The sequence below is a fragment of the Pyrgilauda ruficollis genome, unplaced genomic scaffold (genome assembly GCF_017590135.1).
Source record: "Pyrgilauda ruficollis isolate IOZ18807 unplaced genomic scaffold, ASM1759013v1 scaffold6, whole genome shotgun sequence".
Classification (NCBI taxonomy): Eukaryota; Metazoa; Chordata; class Aves; order Passeriformes; family Passeridae; genus Pyrgilauda; species Pyrgilauda ruficollis.
Genome location: NW_024527710.1, coordinates 3,427,073 through 3,447,565, shown reverse-complemented (window position 1 = coordinate 3,447,565; position 20,493 = coordinate 3,427,073). Strand labels below are relative to the sequence as shown.

Here is a 20,493-nt window from a genome sequence, read left to right as displayed (position 1 = left end):
TTGAATGAGACACAGTTTATAAAAGGTTGAGAATTCCTCTGTTTTTGCCTGAAGTAATTTTTATATCTATTTTTTAACTGCCTTTAAATAGGATGTAGAGACTGTTACTGTGGTATGTTTTCTGACATCATAACAATTTTTGATATTTGAGATATAGTTGATCAGAAAATGCTGGCAGAGACAGTCACTGACACATCTGAGTGCATTATTCTAGGGCTGCACTCATCTGCATGTGAGAGCAAAGCTGGCAATCTCAGTTTTCCTGGTTAAGAAATGGAAATTGAAAAACAGAAAAAAGGACTATAGTCCCATGGTTTTCAAATAAATCTCTTCATGTTAGTGCAAGACTCATGAGTCCTGAATAATTGAATTTGACAGTATTCCTAAAGGGCACAATAGCATGAAGAGATGTGTCTCAACCTGGTGCCAAAGAGAGCGAACTTTTGCCATAGACTCATATTGCTAACAAAAAGAGTAATTAGAAGTAGGAAAGCAGGTGTCATTTAGGCTAATGAAAACTGAATAGTACATTTAACAGTCTCTACTGTCATTAAAATTGATTTTTGTCTATATGTCTGTATGTATACTTCTAATACTGACAGGGCAACAACTGCTCTTATTTGCTCATTTCTAAATAGCTTCTGACTTCTAATTTTAAGTTTCTAATTTATGACCCGATGTTCTTGGCAGCAAGGGGATGTTAAGGATCTCCTGCCTCTGTTTGTGCTGGATACAATTCACCAATTGCCTTCCTGGATCTTGCTTATTGTTTTTCTAAGGAGGACAGCACAAACACAGGGAGGCTTCTGATTTAATTGACCTAGGAAGCGTTTAATAGATGTGCTCTAGTGTCAGCACAGATTCTTTTAGGCATGTCAGCAGACAGAAAAGGTTTGATTCAGCTGCAGATTCTGGCAGCAGTGGATGCAATCACACAGCAGTGTTTGGATCCTTTCTTGGCGAGCTCCCAGATGTGGGTTTTGGCGATTGCTTGTCAGCCGTAGGGAACATTCTGCATGGGCCTGGCTTGTCATCTGGCTTCTCATCCTTCATTTCCAACCTAGAGATAAAGCCACAAGAGAAGGCAGTGCAGCAGCCTGGCTCAGAGCATTAGATGTGCTGCTTTGTTTGCCAATTTTAGTTAATGCAATTTCTTCTCTTTGCTTCTGAGAACTTGCTGTGGTGCATGCTTGGAACTGGATGCTCAGTGTTGAACGAGAAGATGGAGCCTTCTCTGCCCCACGAGTGAAGAAGGAGCTTCTGCTTATCCAAGCCAACAGCAAACAGGGAGTGTCTCATGCTACAGCAAAGGCACAGAAGCTGTGCAGATGCAAAGCAGAAGCTACACCTTTACTTTTTCTAAATTCATTCAAAATAGAGCAAGAATAAGCTCAAGATACTCAAGCAAGTACTGAGGAAATAGAGTGGAAATAGCACATATAATTGATCTCTCTCCTGTGAAGATGTACATGGAGAAAAATATTGATGAGGAGGTGACTTTTGAGAAGATATGAGAAAAGTCATATCCAATTTGACTTAACTTGCTCCTTAAACAGAGGAGATAGAAGAGGATAAAAAGACATAAATGAAAGCAAGCATCAAGGCTGGTGTTTCTGGCAGGCTAGGAAGAGTGGGGCAATAAATTAAGAAACAATATGAGATTATACCACAAGGCCAGTTATGCTCATGGGAACAAAAAAATATAAATTTTACATGATAGAGAACCAAAATCACTGGAAGGATGGCGTGAGAGAGCACAACATATGTGGATCAATAAGAAAGGAGATAATGGAGAGAAGCTAATGATCAAGCTAGATAAATGACCTGGGTCTAAACAAAAGTAATTTTAGGTGTTGAAACCAAGATGAATTGAGACATTGCGGGGAAAGAAACCACAGCTAGACAGGGTCTTGATAGGAAGATATAAAGAAAGCAGATTTCTTGCTGTGTGAAAGTGTAACTGAAGTGATGAGGAGGAAGTTTGTATGGATATGACTGACAGAGAAGTGCCAATAACGGGAGCTGCATAGAAATGGTGGTGATTTGGTATTCCACATGAGGACAACTCCAAGGCAGGGAGGCCAAGGAAGTTGGATGAAACTTTGACCTGGCCAGGAGGCAGCAAAGCTAAGTATGCAACCTGTAAATAATCAGCAGCTATTTTGCAAGTATTAACTGGCAAACAGAATTCCTGGTTCAACAGTATTCAGAAATGGCTGTAGGTAAGATTGTCCCAAGAGGTTAATTTAGAATGATGTTGCTTGTCATTAGCACTAGGACAAACCTGCACTTATGAATGCTCATGGTGCCCTCTGAACTCCTGTAAAACTACACGAATAAAAGAAAGAACTGGATTTGGCCTCCATTATTTTGTCATTATACTTAATTTAATTAATGTTCGGTATAATCTGCTTTTAAATTCAGTCACACTTAACTGAAATTAACTTCACTAAATCTCAAGCTGCTGCACTGACTTCTTAGAGCCCTAACAGAAAGTACAAATGAGAACAACTGTAGGAAAAGAAAAACCCACACATCAAACCAAAACCTACTAAAACAAAGCAGCTCAGCAACTCATTTCAGCACCCTCCTTCTAAAATGTGTAATAGGAAGCACAGTTTAACAAAAGTGGTGGAACCTGTTTCTGTATTTAACGATTTGTTAGCCCAAGTACAGCTTGTTATAAGGTAAAGCCAAGCTAGAACACTGCCTTGGGAACTTTGGCAACCCTGGGCTTGGTTATTTACCAAGGGCTGCAGTTATAGATCTCTGCCTGAATCATGCAATAAACAAGATCATTTCAGTTCATATTCTAGTGAACAAGAGATCTATGTATTATCAAGTGCAGTGCAGCTACTCTTCAACAAGAGTAATATTATTTTATCTTTAAAAAAAGAATATTGACCAAAAATGGGTAATAGACAAGAAGTGCTAAATTCTTTCATTTACAAGCATACAACTGCATTACTTTCAATAAAATCCAACTACTTAAAACATCAGGAAATATTACAGTGCATAGTTGAAACAGTTGCACTGAGTTTCCTAGTCCTGCTCATTGCTGGTCAGCAGTTACAGCTCAGGCCAGAGCCAAGGTACAAATTTAATGTTGTATTCTGTGCGATCCTTTCTGTCGTGTACTCAGGCAGTAAGGCGAAGCTGCCAGCCAAGCCCCGTTACAATGGTGTAGGCGGAGCCATTCCTAGGCCTTCGGGTCATCTGGCTGAATTTATAGCAGAGCCGTAGAGAACGAGAATTTATTGGGAACTTGTGGTCGGATTATTTCGCAATAACCACACGCTGCAAACGAAGTCTAAGGCACAAGCACGGTTTGTGTGCCTGGGGCACGGCGGGCAGCGCCGCTCCCGGAGCGGGCCGGGCTCGGGGGGCACAGGCCGCGCCCCGCCCCGCCCGCGCGCGCCGCTCCGGGCGGGCCCCGCCCCTCGGGCCGGCCAATGGCAGCGCGCCCTTCCCCGCCCGGCGCCGCCATTGGCAGGGGCCGCGGCTTCCGCCGAGGGCCGGGATTGGCGGCGGGCGCGAAAGGCGGCAGCAGCAAAACCCCGGCGCGCGCCGGTGTCCGCGTGAGTGTCCCCCGCTCCTTCCCCCTCCCTCACCCCCTCACCCTCGCTCGTACCGAGCCGCGCCGCTCCTCTGGGGGCCCCGCTCCGCGCACACTCTGCTCCCAGTGCCCGCCATGCCCGCGGGGGCGGCTCCCCTGCCCGGCCGGAGCGGAGCTGAGTGACGGCTCCGCGGGGCAGCCGGAGGGCCCGTCTGCACCCCGTGAGCCCGGGGGCCGATGGGGAAGCCCGCGGCGTGCGCTTGGCCCGGGCCTCGCCGGCAGGGGCTGCCCCGTGAGGGCCGTGGGGAGCTCGGGGTGTTCCCGCTCGGCGCGGCCCCGCTGACATCACGAGCCGCAGCGCGGTTTGGGTGTGCGCCGGCTCCTGCCGGCCTGTAGCGGCTGCTCCGTACCGGCGTGTGCTACCTGCAGTCCCTGCGCTGCTGCTGAGGCCGTGGTGGCCCGCGTTTGGAACGGGCTAATCGGCCTGCTCAGCACTAGCACGGCGAGTGCCTACCTGTGCGAGATCAGAACCCACCCTAGTCGCGTTCCAGTAGTGTGCGAGTCCCTCTCCGCCAGAGCCCCAGCAGAAAACGGGGCTCGAAAGAGACGGCTCCTGCCTCTTGTCCCTGTTGTTACACAAGGATGACAGAGTAAAGGGAGCTCAAATTCTTTGGGGATAAAATGTATTTCTGGCTCCACAGCTGAAACGGATGAATCCTTTCATCAGGAGTTTTTCAGAATTTGTTTCCCCCGTGTGGAAAAGTTCATCCAGATCTTTAAAAGTTTGGCAAAGTAACAAGGAAGGAAAGTTTTTGAATGGAACCAGTTTTGAGGAACTGCAAGAGCTGCTGCTTCCAGGCTTGCTTATCACTAATTGTTCTGCCCTGGGAGTCCCTGACACTCTTTTGCTCCTGAAAAGGGATTATCAGGGGTTTTTTGATTGCACAGTACTAGTGGGCTTTAATAGTTCACAGTTGTATGTAGTGTTTCCAAGATTTGGGAAGGAGCATTTCAAAATAAGCATGTTCTATTTTTCTTGTGGTGAGAGGGCAATGAATAATTATGCGTTTTGTTAAATTTGTCTAGGAGGGAGAGATCTCTCATATGGAGAAGGTATTTTTTTCTCTTATAATTTCTTTCAGTCTTTCTGGCTGTCTATAGCTTTTGCAGTGCGCAGTGCAGTGCAGCTATTTCTGTGTACATGCATTCCTTGCCTTTCAAAGCAAACTTTAGGGAAAAGACAATGCTTTAATGTGAATGAGGAAAAACAAGAGAAGAAAATCAGCTGTATTTAAGCTTATCCTGAAGTCTTCCTTCCCTTTCCCTCCCCGTTGCTTTACTGGTTTGCTGTTTCACTGGGATGGTGGGTGGCACTTTGTTTTAGCTAGTACAGAGGAACTCCCCAGACTCCCTAAATCTCATCTCAGGAACTGAGTGCAGGGCTAGGAAATGTCTCACCAGATATGCTTGCTCCCCCAGGTGTCCAGAAGTGGCCCTCGAAGTCTTGGAAATTTTTTTTACTTGAGACTTGTTTTGTGATGGAGACTGTGCTGAAGTCTCCCTGTGATGAACAGCACCCTCAGCAGGCTGAAGACTTCCACGGGAATCTTGAGCAGAACAGCAAGCTCTCAGGTATGTGCTGAAACAGGGATTGTCAACATTACATTTTGTTGCTGACATGCTGCTTCATCACTCAGGGAAATTTCAGTATCGATTATAAGCCTGTCTGTATACGATCCTCTTGTATAAAGAATTAATGAAATGAAAACATTTGAGGCTGCTTTTGATTTTAAGGTTATTCCTGCTGTTTGTGTGTTACAAAACTTCAGCAACAGCAGTTTTGCTAAACCTACCATTTATATATTACAGAACATGTTATTATAGGAGGATACCAGAATGAAAAAAAGCCAGCCCTTGAGAATAAAACTGACTGGACAAGTGAATCCAGTATTTTGCCCAGATTGATGCTGAATAGTGTTTGTATTGCTTTGTAAATATGAGAAGAAATCACTTTAAAATCTGCTCACAGAAAATGCTGGCTAATGTTATTAGTATTATTACCCTGATGGCACAATGACTGCATGTTCTCTGTACCCAGCTGAGGATCCAGGCCCCAGGACAGACCAGGTGATATTACACTCCTGTCTTTCAACAAGGACAGTCACTGACTTTTTCCAGCAATTCTCTCTTTCACACAAACCAGTTCCATTGAGCTCCTAAATGCTGTCAGTGCCTTGGGTAGGCACTGCAGCCTCTGCCACCCTGCTTGAAGAGGTCTGACAGCTTTAACTCTCTCCAGGGAGGAATCTGAATTCAGTGTTGGACAAAATGGAGTATCTGGCAGATTCCACAGCAGTTGAGTTAGTTCTCTGTGGTTGTTAGTATATACCTTAGGATTTTTTAATTCCTGAAATATTTCCCAAAGTGTCTTAAAATAATTTGAAGAAGCAGAGAGAACAACTTAAAGGAAAAAAAAAATCATGTAAATATGTAAATAGTTAAGTGAGGAAGCAGGTTTCAGTTCTCAGAAGCATTTTTAGTATGTTAGTTTTTATAAAATCTTGAAATAATAAAAAATTAAATTGAGAGTTAAATATTACTTGAATTACTAGCTAATTTATTGGGCTTTTACAGGAAGAAAGTGTTCTTTAGGCAGTTTTTGTTGTTGTTTACAGTAAGCTACATAGAAGGCTAGGGATGCATGCTAATCCATGCTTTGATTCTAGCATATCTGTGATTTAAAAGAAAAAAAAATCTTATTGCTTATGGCTTACTGCCCTGGTGAAACATGATCCATTTTTACACATAGAATAGATTACAATTTATCTGTTTATGCTAAATTTAATTAGTTATTTATTTTTAGGATGAAAAATGTATACACATTTGATCGACTTTTCACAAATACCAGTTTGTGCTTAGTTTTCTATACTGAAATATTCTTTACCCCTGGTTCACAGAAATTAGTCACAGCCTCTACACAATTGATAGCTTCAAAAGAAATTAATTGTTATGTGGGGTATAGGAAAGGCTTGAACAACAAGTATTTGTAAACTGAATGGAATACGACATGATTTTTTTGAAATAATACGGTACAGCATCCTTGTCGTGCCATCTAGTGATTGCAGCATGAAGTGCAGCAGCCAAAATGCAGAGCAAACATGGGCTTTGCTGCCAACTATTATAAGTAACAGTGGGAAGGACTGCATTACCAGTGTTAAAAATATCTAAAAAATACTGCTTTTTCTGCATTTGTGATTTGCATCTGATGGATTTACACTTGTGCTTACAGAAACAACTTTTACAGTTTTGCCTTTTGTCAAATTGCTGTTGCAAATCCCATGGAAACATTTAGTGATGAGCTGGAGGTGTCCTACAAACCAGGCAGCTTTTGCCCTCTCAGAATATGCTATCTGTCAGATAAGTAAGAAAAAATTGTTTAAATGCTGCAGCTTAGAAAGGAGTGTAATGAAGAACAACAATATCAAGTATCCACATGGTAATGTCAACAGGATAAGATACCTTTGTGCTGGTTTTAACTCTGTGTATGTGAATCCACAGTCCTATGAAGTGTAATTTGTGATCTCCAAGATAGGTGAGATATTGAATCAAGTAATAAAATTCCTAACTTACTTTCCCCATTCTTCCCACAGCAGGAGTAAAAAAAGATATTGAAAAACTTTATGAAGCAGTGCCACAGCTTGTAAATGTGTTCAAAATAAAGGAAAAAATCGGGGAAGGTAAATGTTTCATTTTATCTTGCTTAGAGTTAAGATTTCTTTTGGCACTTCTAGCTTAAAAAGTGTACATAGAAGATCCCAATATAAACAATTTAAGCCAAATGCCTTTTTTTTCACTTACTGTATGGTCTCTGTAGGAATTCTAATATGTTTCTGAACATATAGGTATATTAATTAGGAACACTTTCAAGATATTTTCTTGTAAATCTGGTATATTAAAGCCTTAAAAAAAAAAAAAAACAGCATTCCAATTTTGGCAATTAAAAATTTTTGAGGTAGATTCAAGTAAATAGTCTTAAAAATCCATTCATTTTCTCCCTTACATGAGAAAGATTTACTTATGTGTAGCTGTGTTTTGACATAATTGGTGTTCCTTAAGTTAGCTTTGTCTCTACTAAAATCTGTTGGGTAGAAGTGAAAGGTTGAGCTGCTTTACTTAAAAAATGAACAACTTTTTTATTTTTGAAGACATACAGTGTCAAATTTTAGAGTGCTTCTCTTCACCTTGCCTTCAACAAGACAGTATTGCGAATACCTTAAATTAGTGTCAGCCATGACTATAAATAGATTCAGATACTTCTGAGTGTGGAATTTCAGCACTTTTTTAGATGCCTAAGAGTTTTTGTTTCAAAAACCAGCAAACTACTTAAAACCCCCAGCTCCATTCCCCACAGGAATGTAAAATAAAAAAACTTTTACCTATCATAAAAAAGATAGTGTAGTTCAACAAAATTTCTGGTTATAAATAATAGTCTGATTTTACTCTTGGGAGCAAACAATGTTTTTTAAAAATACCATTTGCAGTACAACAGCATTATGAGAAAACATGTTTCAACTTAGGATTCCACTGTGGAATCACTTTCACTTTAGTAGTTCTCACCACCGAAAATAATGTCTTAAGTCAAATTTGGTAACCCTTGTTGGTGCAATCAATGCTGTTGAAGGTATGGGTCTCCAGGTTGTTTGGGATTTTTTTATGTCTGTGTGAAGTAGTTTGGTTTTGCTGGCATTGTGATGTATGTTTACAGTCATACTGTTGAACCAGCACGATGCAAACACATTACTTAATGTAATCAAAAGTAATTTCTATTCTTTATTCATATGGAAGAACACTTTAATTTGTATGTTTAGGCATCTCAGATCATTAGGACAAATTAACCTCCTAAGATGCTTATTAGGATATCCTTAAAATTAAATGGCTGGGTAAGATATCATACAGGCTGAATACTCCCTTTCTCAAGCAAGTGTATCACATTGGATGTGGTAAAATGCTCTGGGCAAATAAACAGTGCAGTTACACATCATGTGGGAAGCCTTACTTTACAGATAAGCTAGAGAATTAAGGAAAATGTAGCAATTTCAGAAGTGCTTTGAATAGCACTGGCAGTGCTTTTCAGATTAGCATTATATAGTCCTCTTACATTGTAGGGAGAGGAGTTAGATGTCAGATGAAAGTAAGCTACCTAAACAAGAAAGCAAATCAAAGATAGGAAATTTACATTCAAAGAGCACTGTGTCCCAGGCAAGTTAGACAGTGTTATATTTGCATTTTTACTGACATAAAAAACTTGTATACAAGATCAGTATATTCAGTATTAGAAAAAAGGAACTGGATTTTTCTTTTCTAGAATCTGCTTTTGATGTAGTATCAAGTGTAGTGCCGGATTGTGAACAGTTAGATCACTTCTGTAAAAATCTGCATTGACCTAATTAAAAATGTTGAAGACAGTTTTTTTTCTCCTTTGTTTACAGGTACTTTTAGTTCTGTTTACTTGGCCACAGCACAGCTACAAACAGGATATGAGGAGAAAATGGCCCTGAAGCACTTGATTCCAACCAGCCACCCTCTGCGAATAGCTGCTGAACTTCAGTGCCTCACAGTGGCAGGGTACATAAACAAAAAAATTATGATTTTCATAACTGCTGAACGTTGTCTCACTGTTTTGTATTTAAGTTTTGTCACTTCTCTTGATTTGTTTTTAACCACACATGTATACATTCTTTTCCTTGAGAGCAAATAACAAAAGGAGTGTCTTACCTGTCACAGATGCCCTTTGCTGCTCGTCTCAGTTTGGAGGGGTGCTCTATTTACCAGCTGAGAAATTCCATTATATATCTTTGTGGTAACAAAGTTCCAGTTCTGAAATGCTTGGAAAAAAGAATCACTTCATTAGAAATGTGGTTTTAGGAATGGATACTTGTTGGTGGAGTGTGCTGAATAGCACTTTCTTAAAGTAGTAGGATCATGAAAGTTAGGGCCTGTATTAATTACAGTGGTAACTACAAACCACAGCCCCACAGTTAATCTGTACAGTTCTATTCCAAACTGCAGAATGGAGCATAAAATGGAGGTCAAATGGAACATAGCTATGAGCAGCAAGAGCACAAGTGCTGATTGCTGATAAGACTGCTGTGAAAATATAAATTAGGATTATAAAAGAATGCCTGACTGAAGTTTTTATTTTGAAGAAATAAAGGAAAATAAACATCTATCTTCTGGTCTTTGTTCAGTATTACTACTTTTCTTCTAGGGGACAAGATAATGTTATGGGAGTTAAATACTGCTTTAGGAAAAATGATCACGTTGTTATTGTTATGCCATATCTGGAGCATGAGTCCTTCTTGGTGAGTCTCAGACTTGATATGTAGTAAAATATTTAATTAAAAGAAGATGCATAATTATTCTATAATTATTCTATGATTGTATAAATTATAGTATCCAAATATTCTTTCAGGACATTTTGAATTCCCTTTCCTTTGAAGAAGTGAGGGAATACATGTTTAATCTGTTTAAAGCGTTGAGGCGCATTCATCACTTCGGTATTGTTCACCGTGATGTCAAGCCCAGCAACTTCCTCTACAACAGGCAGCTAAAAAAGTGAGTCTGGCCATACTGTGATCTCATCTGGGGATGTGTGCCTTGGCAGAACATAGTCAATTAGGCATTTAGGCTTCTTTCCTTCCAGCTGCATAACATGTGCTTAAATAATAAAGCTAAAAATGTGGGGTTTTAGTTGTGAAATTTTTCTTTCACTGTTAAGGGACTTAAAAAGGGAAGGATTGTTTTTTACTTAATGTATTATCTGCTTCATAGAGTGACAAAGACCTGATAAAATGAAGATTTTACTACTGATTAAAAGTACTACATTTTCAAATAAAAATGAGAAAAATAAATATGGAGGTTTTTTTAATAAATTTAATTGTAACTTGTGGTGCACCGAATGATTCTTGTACATTTCTAATAGTGGATAGAGCAAAACTGATACAGGTAAGATAGCTGGCTTTGGGCTGTTTTCACTTTACATTGAATTAATGTTTATAACTAGTAGAGTTGGCTCTTTTGCCTGCAAGTTACAAAATTCAAAGATTGTAAAAAGTGAGGTACTGCTTCTTTGTGAAGAGCTGAAATGGACAGAATGCTTCAGTGCTAGCAGTGCTATACCTGTATTTGTTAGCATTGTGCTTGTAAAGTTGAGACACTGAGGTGTTGGAGTGTGTCCAAAACAAAGCACTGTAGCAGGATGCACATCCCCAAGTAAAAAGTGATGATAGGAAACAGCCTCCAGTTGCACCAGGGAAGGTTTAGATTAAATATTAGAAAAAAGTTTATCAAGCATTGGAATGGGCTGCCCAGGGAAGTGGTTGAGTCACCATCCCTGGAGGAATTTAAAAGACTGTAGATCCAGGCACTTAGGGACATGGTTTTGTGGGACTTGGCAGAGCGGGGTTAACAGTTGGACTTGATTTTAAAGGTCTTTTCCAGCATAAATGTTTCTGTGATTCTATGCAGTGAAAGTTTGTAGGGGAGATTTGCTTGTATTTGGCCAAACTGAAAGCTTAAGATTTTGAGAAATACTGTTTTGGTTTTTTTTTTAATCTGTCAAAATGAACACGTACTGTCATTTTGCTCTTCCTGCATTTTTTTGAGCCTTAATCTCTACTTTGCGTTTAGAGCGTGGAGTTGAGTTTGAGACCCAGTGACAGATGGATTGTCTCTGTACTGGTTGCAGCAAAAAATAATTCTCTTAGAGACAGATCTGAAGTGTGAACTAATGTAGCCTTACCTGTTTGAAGACTAAAGTAAATTCCAGTAGTATTTGCCAGAACTCTGTCAAAACTTTAAGCACTGTTGGTCTGGTCTGTCTTCACTGCTACCTGTGTCCTCTGCCCGTGGGAATCCTGCAAGAGTAGAGTCACTTGCACATGACTGCTGGCTGAAGATTCAGGGCTGTAGGATTAGAAGAACTTCAGAAAGGAGTTGCTGGAAATAGTTTTTTAAATACTTTTGGAGGAAGGAGGCACTTGATAAGATTTTGGGACAAGAAACAATGAACAATGGTGTAGGGTGAAAACATTGAGGAGATAGGTAAGATGGGTCAGTAGGAGGAGAAGGAAGAAAATAGGACTGTGATGCTGGCAACAGTACAGATAAGCAACATTGAATGAAATGTGAAAGGTAAGTAAGTAATTGAATGACTTATAGATACTTTGTGACTCCTGATTCTGAATTTGTCTTTTCAGGTATGCCTTGGTAGATTTTGGCTTGGCACAAGGAACCCCTGATACAAAAATTGAGCTTCTTAAAACTGCCCACTCTGAAGACCAGCAGGGAAGTTGCTTGCAGACTAATCCCATTGTAACCTTGGGAAATGGGGTTTCTGTCAGTGTCACAGCACCTAAACAGACAGCTCAACAGCCAGCCTCAAAAGCAGCTGATAGAAGGTCCAGCTCACTTTCAAAAGTACAGATGAAACAAGGAAGAGGAGGAAAGGTTCTCAGTCTCTTTCATTAATGCTGTTGTATATGTTTAATGTGTTCCTTCATCCAACAGGGGGAGATGCAGTACTTGCACAGAAGCTGAGCCTGCATGCAGCACAGTGTTGATATCTAAGGAGCTGCTTCTACACAACTATTGGCTTCACCATTATCTTTTAGATGTAATACAGTGCTGAAGGCTGTATCAAACCCTAACATTAAGTTACTGTATAGACAGCCTTAAATCCTTTTTAGAGACATGGATGGGGAAACGCCTCTCCAAGCCAATAATCATTCACCTATGTTTAGTTACTGGGTGCATGACAAGTGCAGTACAGACTACACTTGGATCATCTTGGGGCACTTCAGAGGTGTGATTGGTTTTGTAAACATGTTTGCTGTTCTGTCTAGACCATGTTTCTTCATCCACAGTAACCTGATGCCTGAAAATTACTTACATGCGGCTGTTCTTGTTTTATGACACTCCACACTTCTTTTTGAACTGTCAGTACCCAGATGCCTGTTAAACAGGATCCTTATTGTCCTTTTTGCTGGTCTTGTAGGAGGACTCTGTGCACCATTCTGTCCAGCGCTCTGTCTTCGGAGAGAGGAATTTCAATGTCTACAGCTCCACATACCAGGAGAACTCAAGCACAAAAGTAAGAAGTATTGACTCATCATTAGGATCAATCTGCTGCATATTTGAAAAAGTATAGAACTGGTCGTTCTGTAAGACTGAGCACTGCTCCAGAATGCTGTGGAACTAAAATGTTTTGAGCAGACTATTAAGTGTGTCTTTCCTGGAAAGCTCAAAGAATTTTTCATTTCTGTTTCAGTCCCTTTTGAAGCTCCTAAACAAGGAGTTCCGTAGCTGTCTCCCTAGCTGACCTTGTTTGGATGCTAAGTTAATATTTTTTCCTATACATTTATCTGTGCAGCTAATAATAGAATCACAAAATAAAATAGTCACAATCAGAATCACAATCATAAAATAGTTGGAAGGGACCCATGAGGATCATTGAGTCCAACTCCTGGCCCTGCAGAGGACACCCCAAGAGTCACACCCTGCGCTTGAAAGCATTGTACAAAAGCTTCTTGAGCTCTGTCAGGCTGGTGCTGTGACCACTGCCCTGGGGAGCTGTTCCTGTGCTAAACCACTCCCTACTTACCTCACGACATTTTTAAAAAAAATATTTTGCAGTTGAAGCTGAGCTAAAACTTGCAACTATTTTTCTGTAATTAGTATTTAATATGACATGGGGGAAACCCCAACTAATTAGAGGGTTTGGTTTATGGTATTTTATTGTAGAACTAGAGTTAGTGTCGGTGTGTTGCTGTGTCATTTCATATTTTTTTCTTATTCTCATGTTGAGCCAAAAATCTTGAAACACTATACTAACTTGAAAAATACTTGCCTTGTAGTTTCAAAATATCTAATATATATTGGTTTTTCAGTAAACAGTGAAAATGTCTTCTGAACGGGAGGAAGTCAGTCTATCTAGGAAGTTCCAGTGTCTGTTTTATAGTAGTTTTGATACTGTTAAAGAGGTTTGCTCTCTGTTCTAAAATTCTTCTTGTTCATCAGTATTTGTTAAGTCAGTATTTTAGGAACTGTCCTATCTATATGTAAAGGGAAACTTCTTAAATATGTCACCTTCTCTAAAATATCTCCATTGCAGCTCATAAAACAATCAAAGATGATAGATGTTTCATCTAGGAAGTTAGTAACAAAGAAGAAGATGATTTCTACCAAAACTGTGAGCAATGGGGCAGCCAGGAAAGCTGCCAGTGGTTCCCCTTTAAACCTGCTCTGTGACTGTTATGCAACGGACAGAGTTTGCAGTGTTTGCCTTTCAAGGTAATTTGCTTTGATAATGTTGTAAAATTGTCTACTCTGCTGTCAAGCAAAGTCAGAAACTTAGATTTACTAGACTGCTGATTTAGTAAGTGAAAGATAGTATTTGATCTATGCAGCCCTTAAAACACTGAGTATGCTCTTTTTAAACAAAAATAGTTCATGGAATTCATGGATTAGTTAATTGCTATCTGCAGCTAGAAAGATTCACTGGTAGTTATTTTCTTGTTGTGTTTATTTATTCACCTACATCTGCTGTAGAAAATCCCTTGAGTTAATTACAACACTTAGAAAAGTGTTCTAAATTCTGTCATTTAGTAGTTGTCTAATAGGCCTAAATTATAGCAACAGTCGGGATTCTGGAAATCATGAAATGTAGAATAAAAAGGAAGCATGATTGTTTTGTATTTGTTCATCTAAAAAACTAACAGAATCACAGAATGGTTTGGGTTGGAAAGAAAAGGTCATCTTTTAAAGGTCATCTTTTTCCAAAACCCCTGCCATGGGCAGAGGCAACTCCCACTAGACCAGGCTGCTCCAAACCACATCCTACCTGGCCTTGAGCACTGCCAGGGATGGGCATCCACAGCATCTCTGGGCAACCTGTTCCAGTGCCTCATGCTGCAGAATCTCAGTAGCTGAGTTAAACTCCATCTATCTGCAGGTAGTTTTGGTTAGATCTACTACTGCCTTTTATGCACACATGATCTTTTAAATAATGATAACCTTGCCCCTTTTAATTAATCCAACAAAAAGTAAATTCTTGGCAACACTGAGAACAACCCTTGGGTTGCTCTGCACTAACACAAAGCCATAGCATCCACATTCAAGAATCTCACATACTTTTTGCCTTGAGGGTTAATTACCCTCAGCTTCAAGTTTCCCATGAAGACAAGCCTTTAACAAAAATGACACTTTTCTTAGATGAAACTAAGAAAAGGTCGTTGTGAATTAAGTATGCAATATGTATTTCTCTGGTATTATCTTATGCTAGTTAATATAATTAAAATATAATAGATAATAAGGCTATTATGTGTGTATCTTAGGATTTCATGCTAGATAAGATGCTTGAAACCTTTGTAAAACTTGAATAAAGCAGGGTTAGGTTATTTACACACCTTACACAAGTATATTCTAAAAATAATAGTAAGTATTATTAGATTTAGAACTTACTTATCAACTTTTACATTCTAAATACATTTGTCTCTTATTACAAGGCGTCAGCAAGTGGCTCCCAGGGCAGGAACGCCTGGATTCAGAGCACCAGAGGTATTAACAAAGTGCCCCACTCAGACCACAGGTACTGCCCAACTGACCCAAACAAATGGCTTTTTTCACCTTTTCATCCTTCTCATTTGTGCATACTTTGTTATTTTTTTTATGGGAGGATTTTTTAACTTGTGAAATTCATTTGTCATCCCTTCTAATGCTTTTCAAGTATTTCCTGATTTTAATTAAAAGTTTATTATTCAGAGGAAGAACAATTCAGGAATATTTTTCCTGTGTTTGCAACTTGAATGTGTATTTATTCATTTGAGAGGTAGTGCCATGTGCAGGAGTTGAATACAACATATTTGAAAAGAAAGAAGAATTTTTTATTAAGGTTCTTGGCTTATTTGTTCAAGAAAAATCTTGAATAAATCTTGGGGAGAGGGAACATTGTTTAGCCTTTGCTAGGCAAGTTGTAACATATGCTGCCATAGCAGGTGTAATTAATGGTGTAATTGCAAGTGTGTTCTAGAAAGCATCATTTAATGACTTTTTATCGTATTTTTACTTTTTGCTAATGGTTTAAGTAGCTGGTGTGCAAATGCTGTAATTTTTTGAACTAAAATTTTAATTTCCCTGTGTTAAAATTTATTTAATAAGATTCAGTGGTTTGGGTAAATAGCGGGGCAGGACAGAGGGATGGTTAATGCATTACCTGGTGCAAGCAAGGTGGGAGAGGTTGTGCCTACCTGCAGGATGGAGAGCCAACAGAAGCAAAGTTACCCATTAAATATTTGGTGTATGGCCAGGAGTTCTGACTTACAAAAAAATAGAAATGTCCTCAAAAACTGGATTTAAAACATAAGGTTTTAGCCATTTTTTTTCTGAATAACTTTTGAGAAAGTTGTCAATTTTCAGTAAAGTATGTACACACATTCAGAATAGAATTAACAATATATTTGATCAGCTTATGCCTAGATAGCTTACTGCTGTTTGAAACAACATCTGTGCTGTGGGTGTGGCTGGGATTTCAAAGGTATGGCAGCTTGTTTGGAGTTCTTGTGCCTGTGCTGTAACAGCCAGCTTTATGGGCTAGCAGTCATCCAGAAACCTAGGACAAGTTGAGACAATCTCTGAATCTGTCTAGACAAAATTGAGGCAGCAAAGACCTTAACTACAACTGGGTACACTAATTTTATGATATTATGTTTTATTTGAACTAGCATGTAGTACTGTCCACTTTCATCTGGGGCTGCTGGAGTCACCTCCTTTACTCCTGCCAGTCTTACTCTTGGTTTTGGCCTCCGTGCTGACACCAAGTTATTGGCTGAATCCAGCTAACTCTACCCAGAGCTACTACAGCACATGTGACCCAGGTTCACAGTGCTGGGAGTACAACCCAAATTCCCAAGCTGAGGATTCACAGGTCCAGTTACACTTTCCCTTGGTTTGTCCCTTGCTTCCCTTTCCTCACTAGCTGGATAACGCACTAGACAATAGCATAGGGAGGAATCATGATTTTGATATCATTCCACAAGATCTTGCACTCTGCTGATGATCACAGCTCTACCACAATTGTGGAGCTAGGATTTACTGCCCACTCAGATGGATAAAGCCTTATAATTTCAGCAGGAGTCATATAATTAAACCTTCTCAAAGGTCTTGACCTTGATTACTCCAGCTTACCCAACCACATCCTCAGGGGGACACATGGCCCCTCAAACAGACAGTATTACTGTATCACTGTTGGAAAGATGATACTAAAACTTTTTTACAGGAACTGTGCAGAAGGCTGAAAACCTTTCCACTGTAAATTGTGCCAAATGATTAACTTGGATTTTTATTTTTTAATAAAATGCATAAAATCTGGTTTTGCAACTAAAGTCAACGTAATACTTTTTTTTCAAATCAAAGTCCTGTGCTGAGTGTTTCTAATTAAAATGTTCAAATTAATTACTACCTATTTTGCTACTTACTTTTTTCAACAGGACTAGGATGAACATGCCTCTATTTCTCAACTGTTAATTTTTCTCTTTGGAGTTTGAGATTCTTCAAACTCTCTCCTTCACTTTCCTTGCCATCTCCTAAAATGTGCACCTTAGTGAGCCAAAAAAATTGTGGCAGACAGGTATTCTTGTAACTTCCAGCACTGAAGTTTCCATCAGGCTTTGGCCTCTCTCCCCAAAGTACTCTCTGTACTCTTCATAACACAATGAAAGTGATGAATAACTTTGAACTATTATGGTTTTAAACTGCCTATCTTGTCAAGTGAGTTCATATTAGAGAAGAACAAAGTTCATAATAAGATCAATTTCTTGGTACTGCCTACCTGTGCCAGCCTCAGTCCCCAAAAATTGCTTCACAAACATTTGTGAGTTGTTTTTCATTTATAAACCTTATAATAAGGCTTTCTTCATATGAAGTAAAGTTAAATACATATCAAACCAGACATTTCATTTGCCCTCTCTCATCTTCCCAGGTAAAACAACTTCAAACATTGTTTTGGTTCATTTTAAGTTCAGCAAGTTAATGAAATTACTCATATGAAAAAAACTTCCTCTTCATCGAAGTAGGAAATTATTCTTCAATCTAATTACAGAAATTTGCAGTCTTATCTGAAGTATTGTCTATGTGACTAAAGAAGTACTTTAGAACATAACTTTTGCTGATAGAAACTTTTCAGATCATAATTTATTTTTAAAGTTGAGACTTTGTTTGTGATGAAAATGAGTTTAGTTGTTAATAAATTTGCTTTCCTTTGCAGCAATAGACATGTGGTCTGCAGGAATCATATTCCTCTCTCTACTCAGTGGACGGTATCCATTTTTCAAAGCAAGTGATGATTTAACTGCTTTGGCACAAATCATGACAGTTCGTGGATCCAGAGAAACCATTCAGGCTGCTAGAACTTTTGGTATGCAAACCTTTATTATGGGGGAAGGGGGAAAATGTTACTTAATGCTGTGATTTACAATCAATTTTTTTGTGTAAATAAATATATTTTTAGGTTTGAGAGTAATTTTGGAAGTAAATCACGTTTTTCTGAAGTATATACTGACAGACTTTTAAGACAGTTTTGTGTTTTTCTGTCTTTTACAATGTGTGTATGGGGTACTTTATGCCATAGTTTTCTCAACCTGCCTACTGCCTTTCACTAAGTTAGGGCTACTTGAGGTGAAGTATGCCAACGAAATGTTTCCTACTGGCATTTGGTTAGAATTCTTGAGACAGTGTTTCTATTTCTACAAAATTTTGCCTGGAGGCTTAAGTCAATGTGACTTAAAATTTAGATGATGTAAACCTTGCTTTCCCCCCTACCCCTTTCCCCAAAAGGCACAGTAAAACAAACAAACAAACAAGCTAAAAACCCAATACCCAACAGCTGGCCTGTTAAAAAAAGACACAATCACCACAAAATATCCAAATAACCATTCCCCTAATTGCTTGCAGGCTAAATGCTGCAGCACTTGCTACCTAGGTGAGTAACTGCCAGCATCAATTCTCATTCTCCAGACAGAGGTGTAAAAATCAGGGTATTTAATTGTCTTCAGTTCTGTTATAATGACAGTGAAATGCAAAAAGTTGTGTACAGGGTGGCTGACAACCTGTCACTACATAACTTCACATAACCCAAAGCTCTTTGTTCTGAGCAGAACTGAGATGATGACCCCTTCTGACTCTCAGCGGCTGCTTCTGTAACAGCAGGGCTGGTGTGGAGGCGTGGGGGGCTGGATTTGGTTCTTTCATAGATTTGGGATGTTTTTCTTTCATGCCAGTTATACTTTGAGACATGAAGTTTCTCTGAAATAAAAGTTACTGTTGCATAGAAAGTATAATAAAATGTGGCTTCCTGTACAACTTCTTTTCCCTAGGAAAATCAGTTGTGTGCACCCAAGTTGTCCCAACTCAAAACCTACGAACCCTCTGTGAAAAGCTGAGAGGAACAAACAGCAGCTGTAAGAGATCTCAGGGGGAAGGGCCCAGCAGGTCTGAAAACAACACAGCTTTGTCAGTTGCAGCAGACAAACCCTGTGCTTCTGCGACACTTGGAAAACAAATTCAACATTTAGAGAGTTTTCAGGAAGGTGATGGTGCTTTGGAAACAAAGGCAACTGACATGAAAGGATGGGATCAGGTTCCTGATGAAGCATATGACCTACTTGATAAGCTATTAGACTTAAACCCTGCAACAAGAATAACTGCAAAAGAGGCTTTACTGCATCCTTTTTTTAAAGGCATAAGGCTCTGAGAAGATAACTTAACTTTGTTGTTCCTTTCATATGTTTTGTGTGGAAATGAAACCCTGAGGCAGTTTTACCTTGTTGCCCTCAGCATTTACGCTCACTGAAATAATGTCACACTGTGCTCTGAACTACTGAAATTTTGTCTTGTACAGTTAGACTGCAAATGTCAGTTTAAGAAATACTTGCAGATGCAAAAGTTACATAAACATCACTAACGTGGTCTTATCCTAAGACACTTGTGAGAGGTTATTGCTGTGCATACCTGTTCTCTAAGAAAGTTAACTCTGATCAAAAACAACAAAGAAAATAGAGTTTCATAAGCTCTATGCTTAATTCTCAAGATATTCCCTTAAAATTTACAAGTTTGCCTTAAGGTAAGACTGAAATAAGAAAGTGTTTGAGAGACTTTTTTCTGTACTTGCACATCTCTGCTTTGTTCCTGTTTGGTACATGGGGGACTGAAAGAGTATTCATTTTGTTCAGACTATTTTCAGAGAACAGTATTACTTTGGGAGTGTTGCTAGAGGAAAGGCCAGGTGCTGGAGATTATATCATCAAAAGAAAAGCATAATTTTAAAAAGTACATTTTTATCCCTGTCTGGTCTTTGCTACTTAGGAAATAGTAATAAATGCAGTTACTCATTTTGCATGTTTCCTCAGTGCCATGGGTAACTGTCAATGTTCCACAGCTGCTGCCTTCAAGGATGTCTTGACTTCCAGGCATAGGTTTGATTTCTGTTATGGAAACTGATTTTCAAAAAATACCTGTTCAATAAATGATTTGGTTTTATAACTTCAAAAGATTGTCTAGAGATGCTTCTGTAAAAGTCAGGTAAGGTTTTCCCGTGGGATGTTTCTGTTCAGGGAGTCTTCCACATTGGTTTCCTGCATAAATTCCTCAGTGAGAGAAGACACTTTGGATAGCTCTAGTGTGTATGGCTCTTATAGTGGAACTATATTAACTATCAAGGAACTCTTACCACAGAGTTAACTAGCTATTGTCTGGTCCTGTGGAGGAAAATCCCATACCTGCAATGTGCAAAGTAAGCTACATCATGTTCAACAGAAGTTTCTTTAAACCCCTTGATGATTCTGGAGACAGAAACATAATACAGAGATGTTGATGCAGTTGTTGTA

General features: G+C 39.3%; 1 protein-coding gene across 1 annotated transcript; it reads left to right on the top strand.

The window, feature by feature from the left end:
* The first annotated feature begins 3,378 nt into the window (after positions 1-3,378).
* CDC7 (cell division cycle 7) lies at positions 3,379-20,108 on the top strand. Its single transcript, XM_041483184.1, has 12 exons — positions 3,379-3,578; positions 5,036-5,188; positions 7,207-7,293; positions 9,046-9,181; positions 9,825-9,918; positions 10,029-10,171; positions 11,815-12,064; positions 12,612-12,707; positions 13,728-13,906; positions 15,121-15,203; positions 17,877-18,026; positions 18,985-20,108. Exons 2-12 carry the CDS (start codon positions 5,095-5,097, stop codon positions 19,359-19,361), a joined length of 1,689 nt encoding a protein of 562 aa, XP_041339118.1. The 5' UTR covers positions 3,379-3,578; positions 5,036-5,094; the 3' UTR covers positions 19,362-20,108.
* The last annotated feature ends 385 nt before the right edge of the window (positions 20,109-20,493 follow it).

Bases quoted from the DNA above. Each gene is read 5' to 3' on its own strand.
- CDC7 (XM_041483184.1), top strand. From the start codon at position 5,095: ATGGAGACTGTGCTGAAGTCTCCCTGTGATGAACAGCACCCTCAGCAG. The intron at 12,065-12,611 runs GTTCTCAGTCTC...CTGGTCTTGTAG, and splicing joins AACAAGGAAGAGGAGGAAAG to GAGGACTCTGTGCACCATTC. The intron at 12,708-13,727 runs GTAAGAAGTATT...TCTCCATTGCAG, and splicing joins AGGAGAACTCAAGCACAAAA to CTCATAAAACAATCAAAGAT.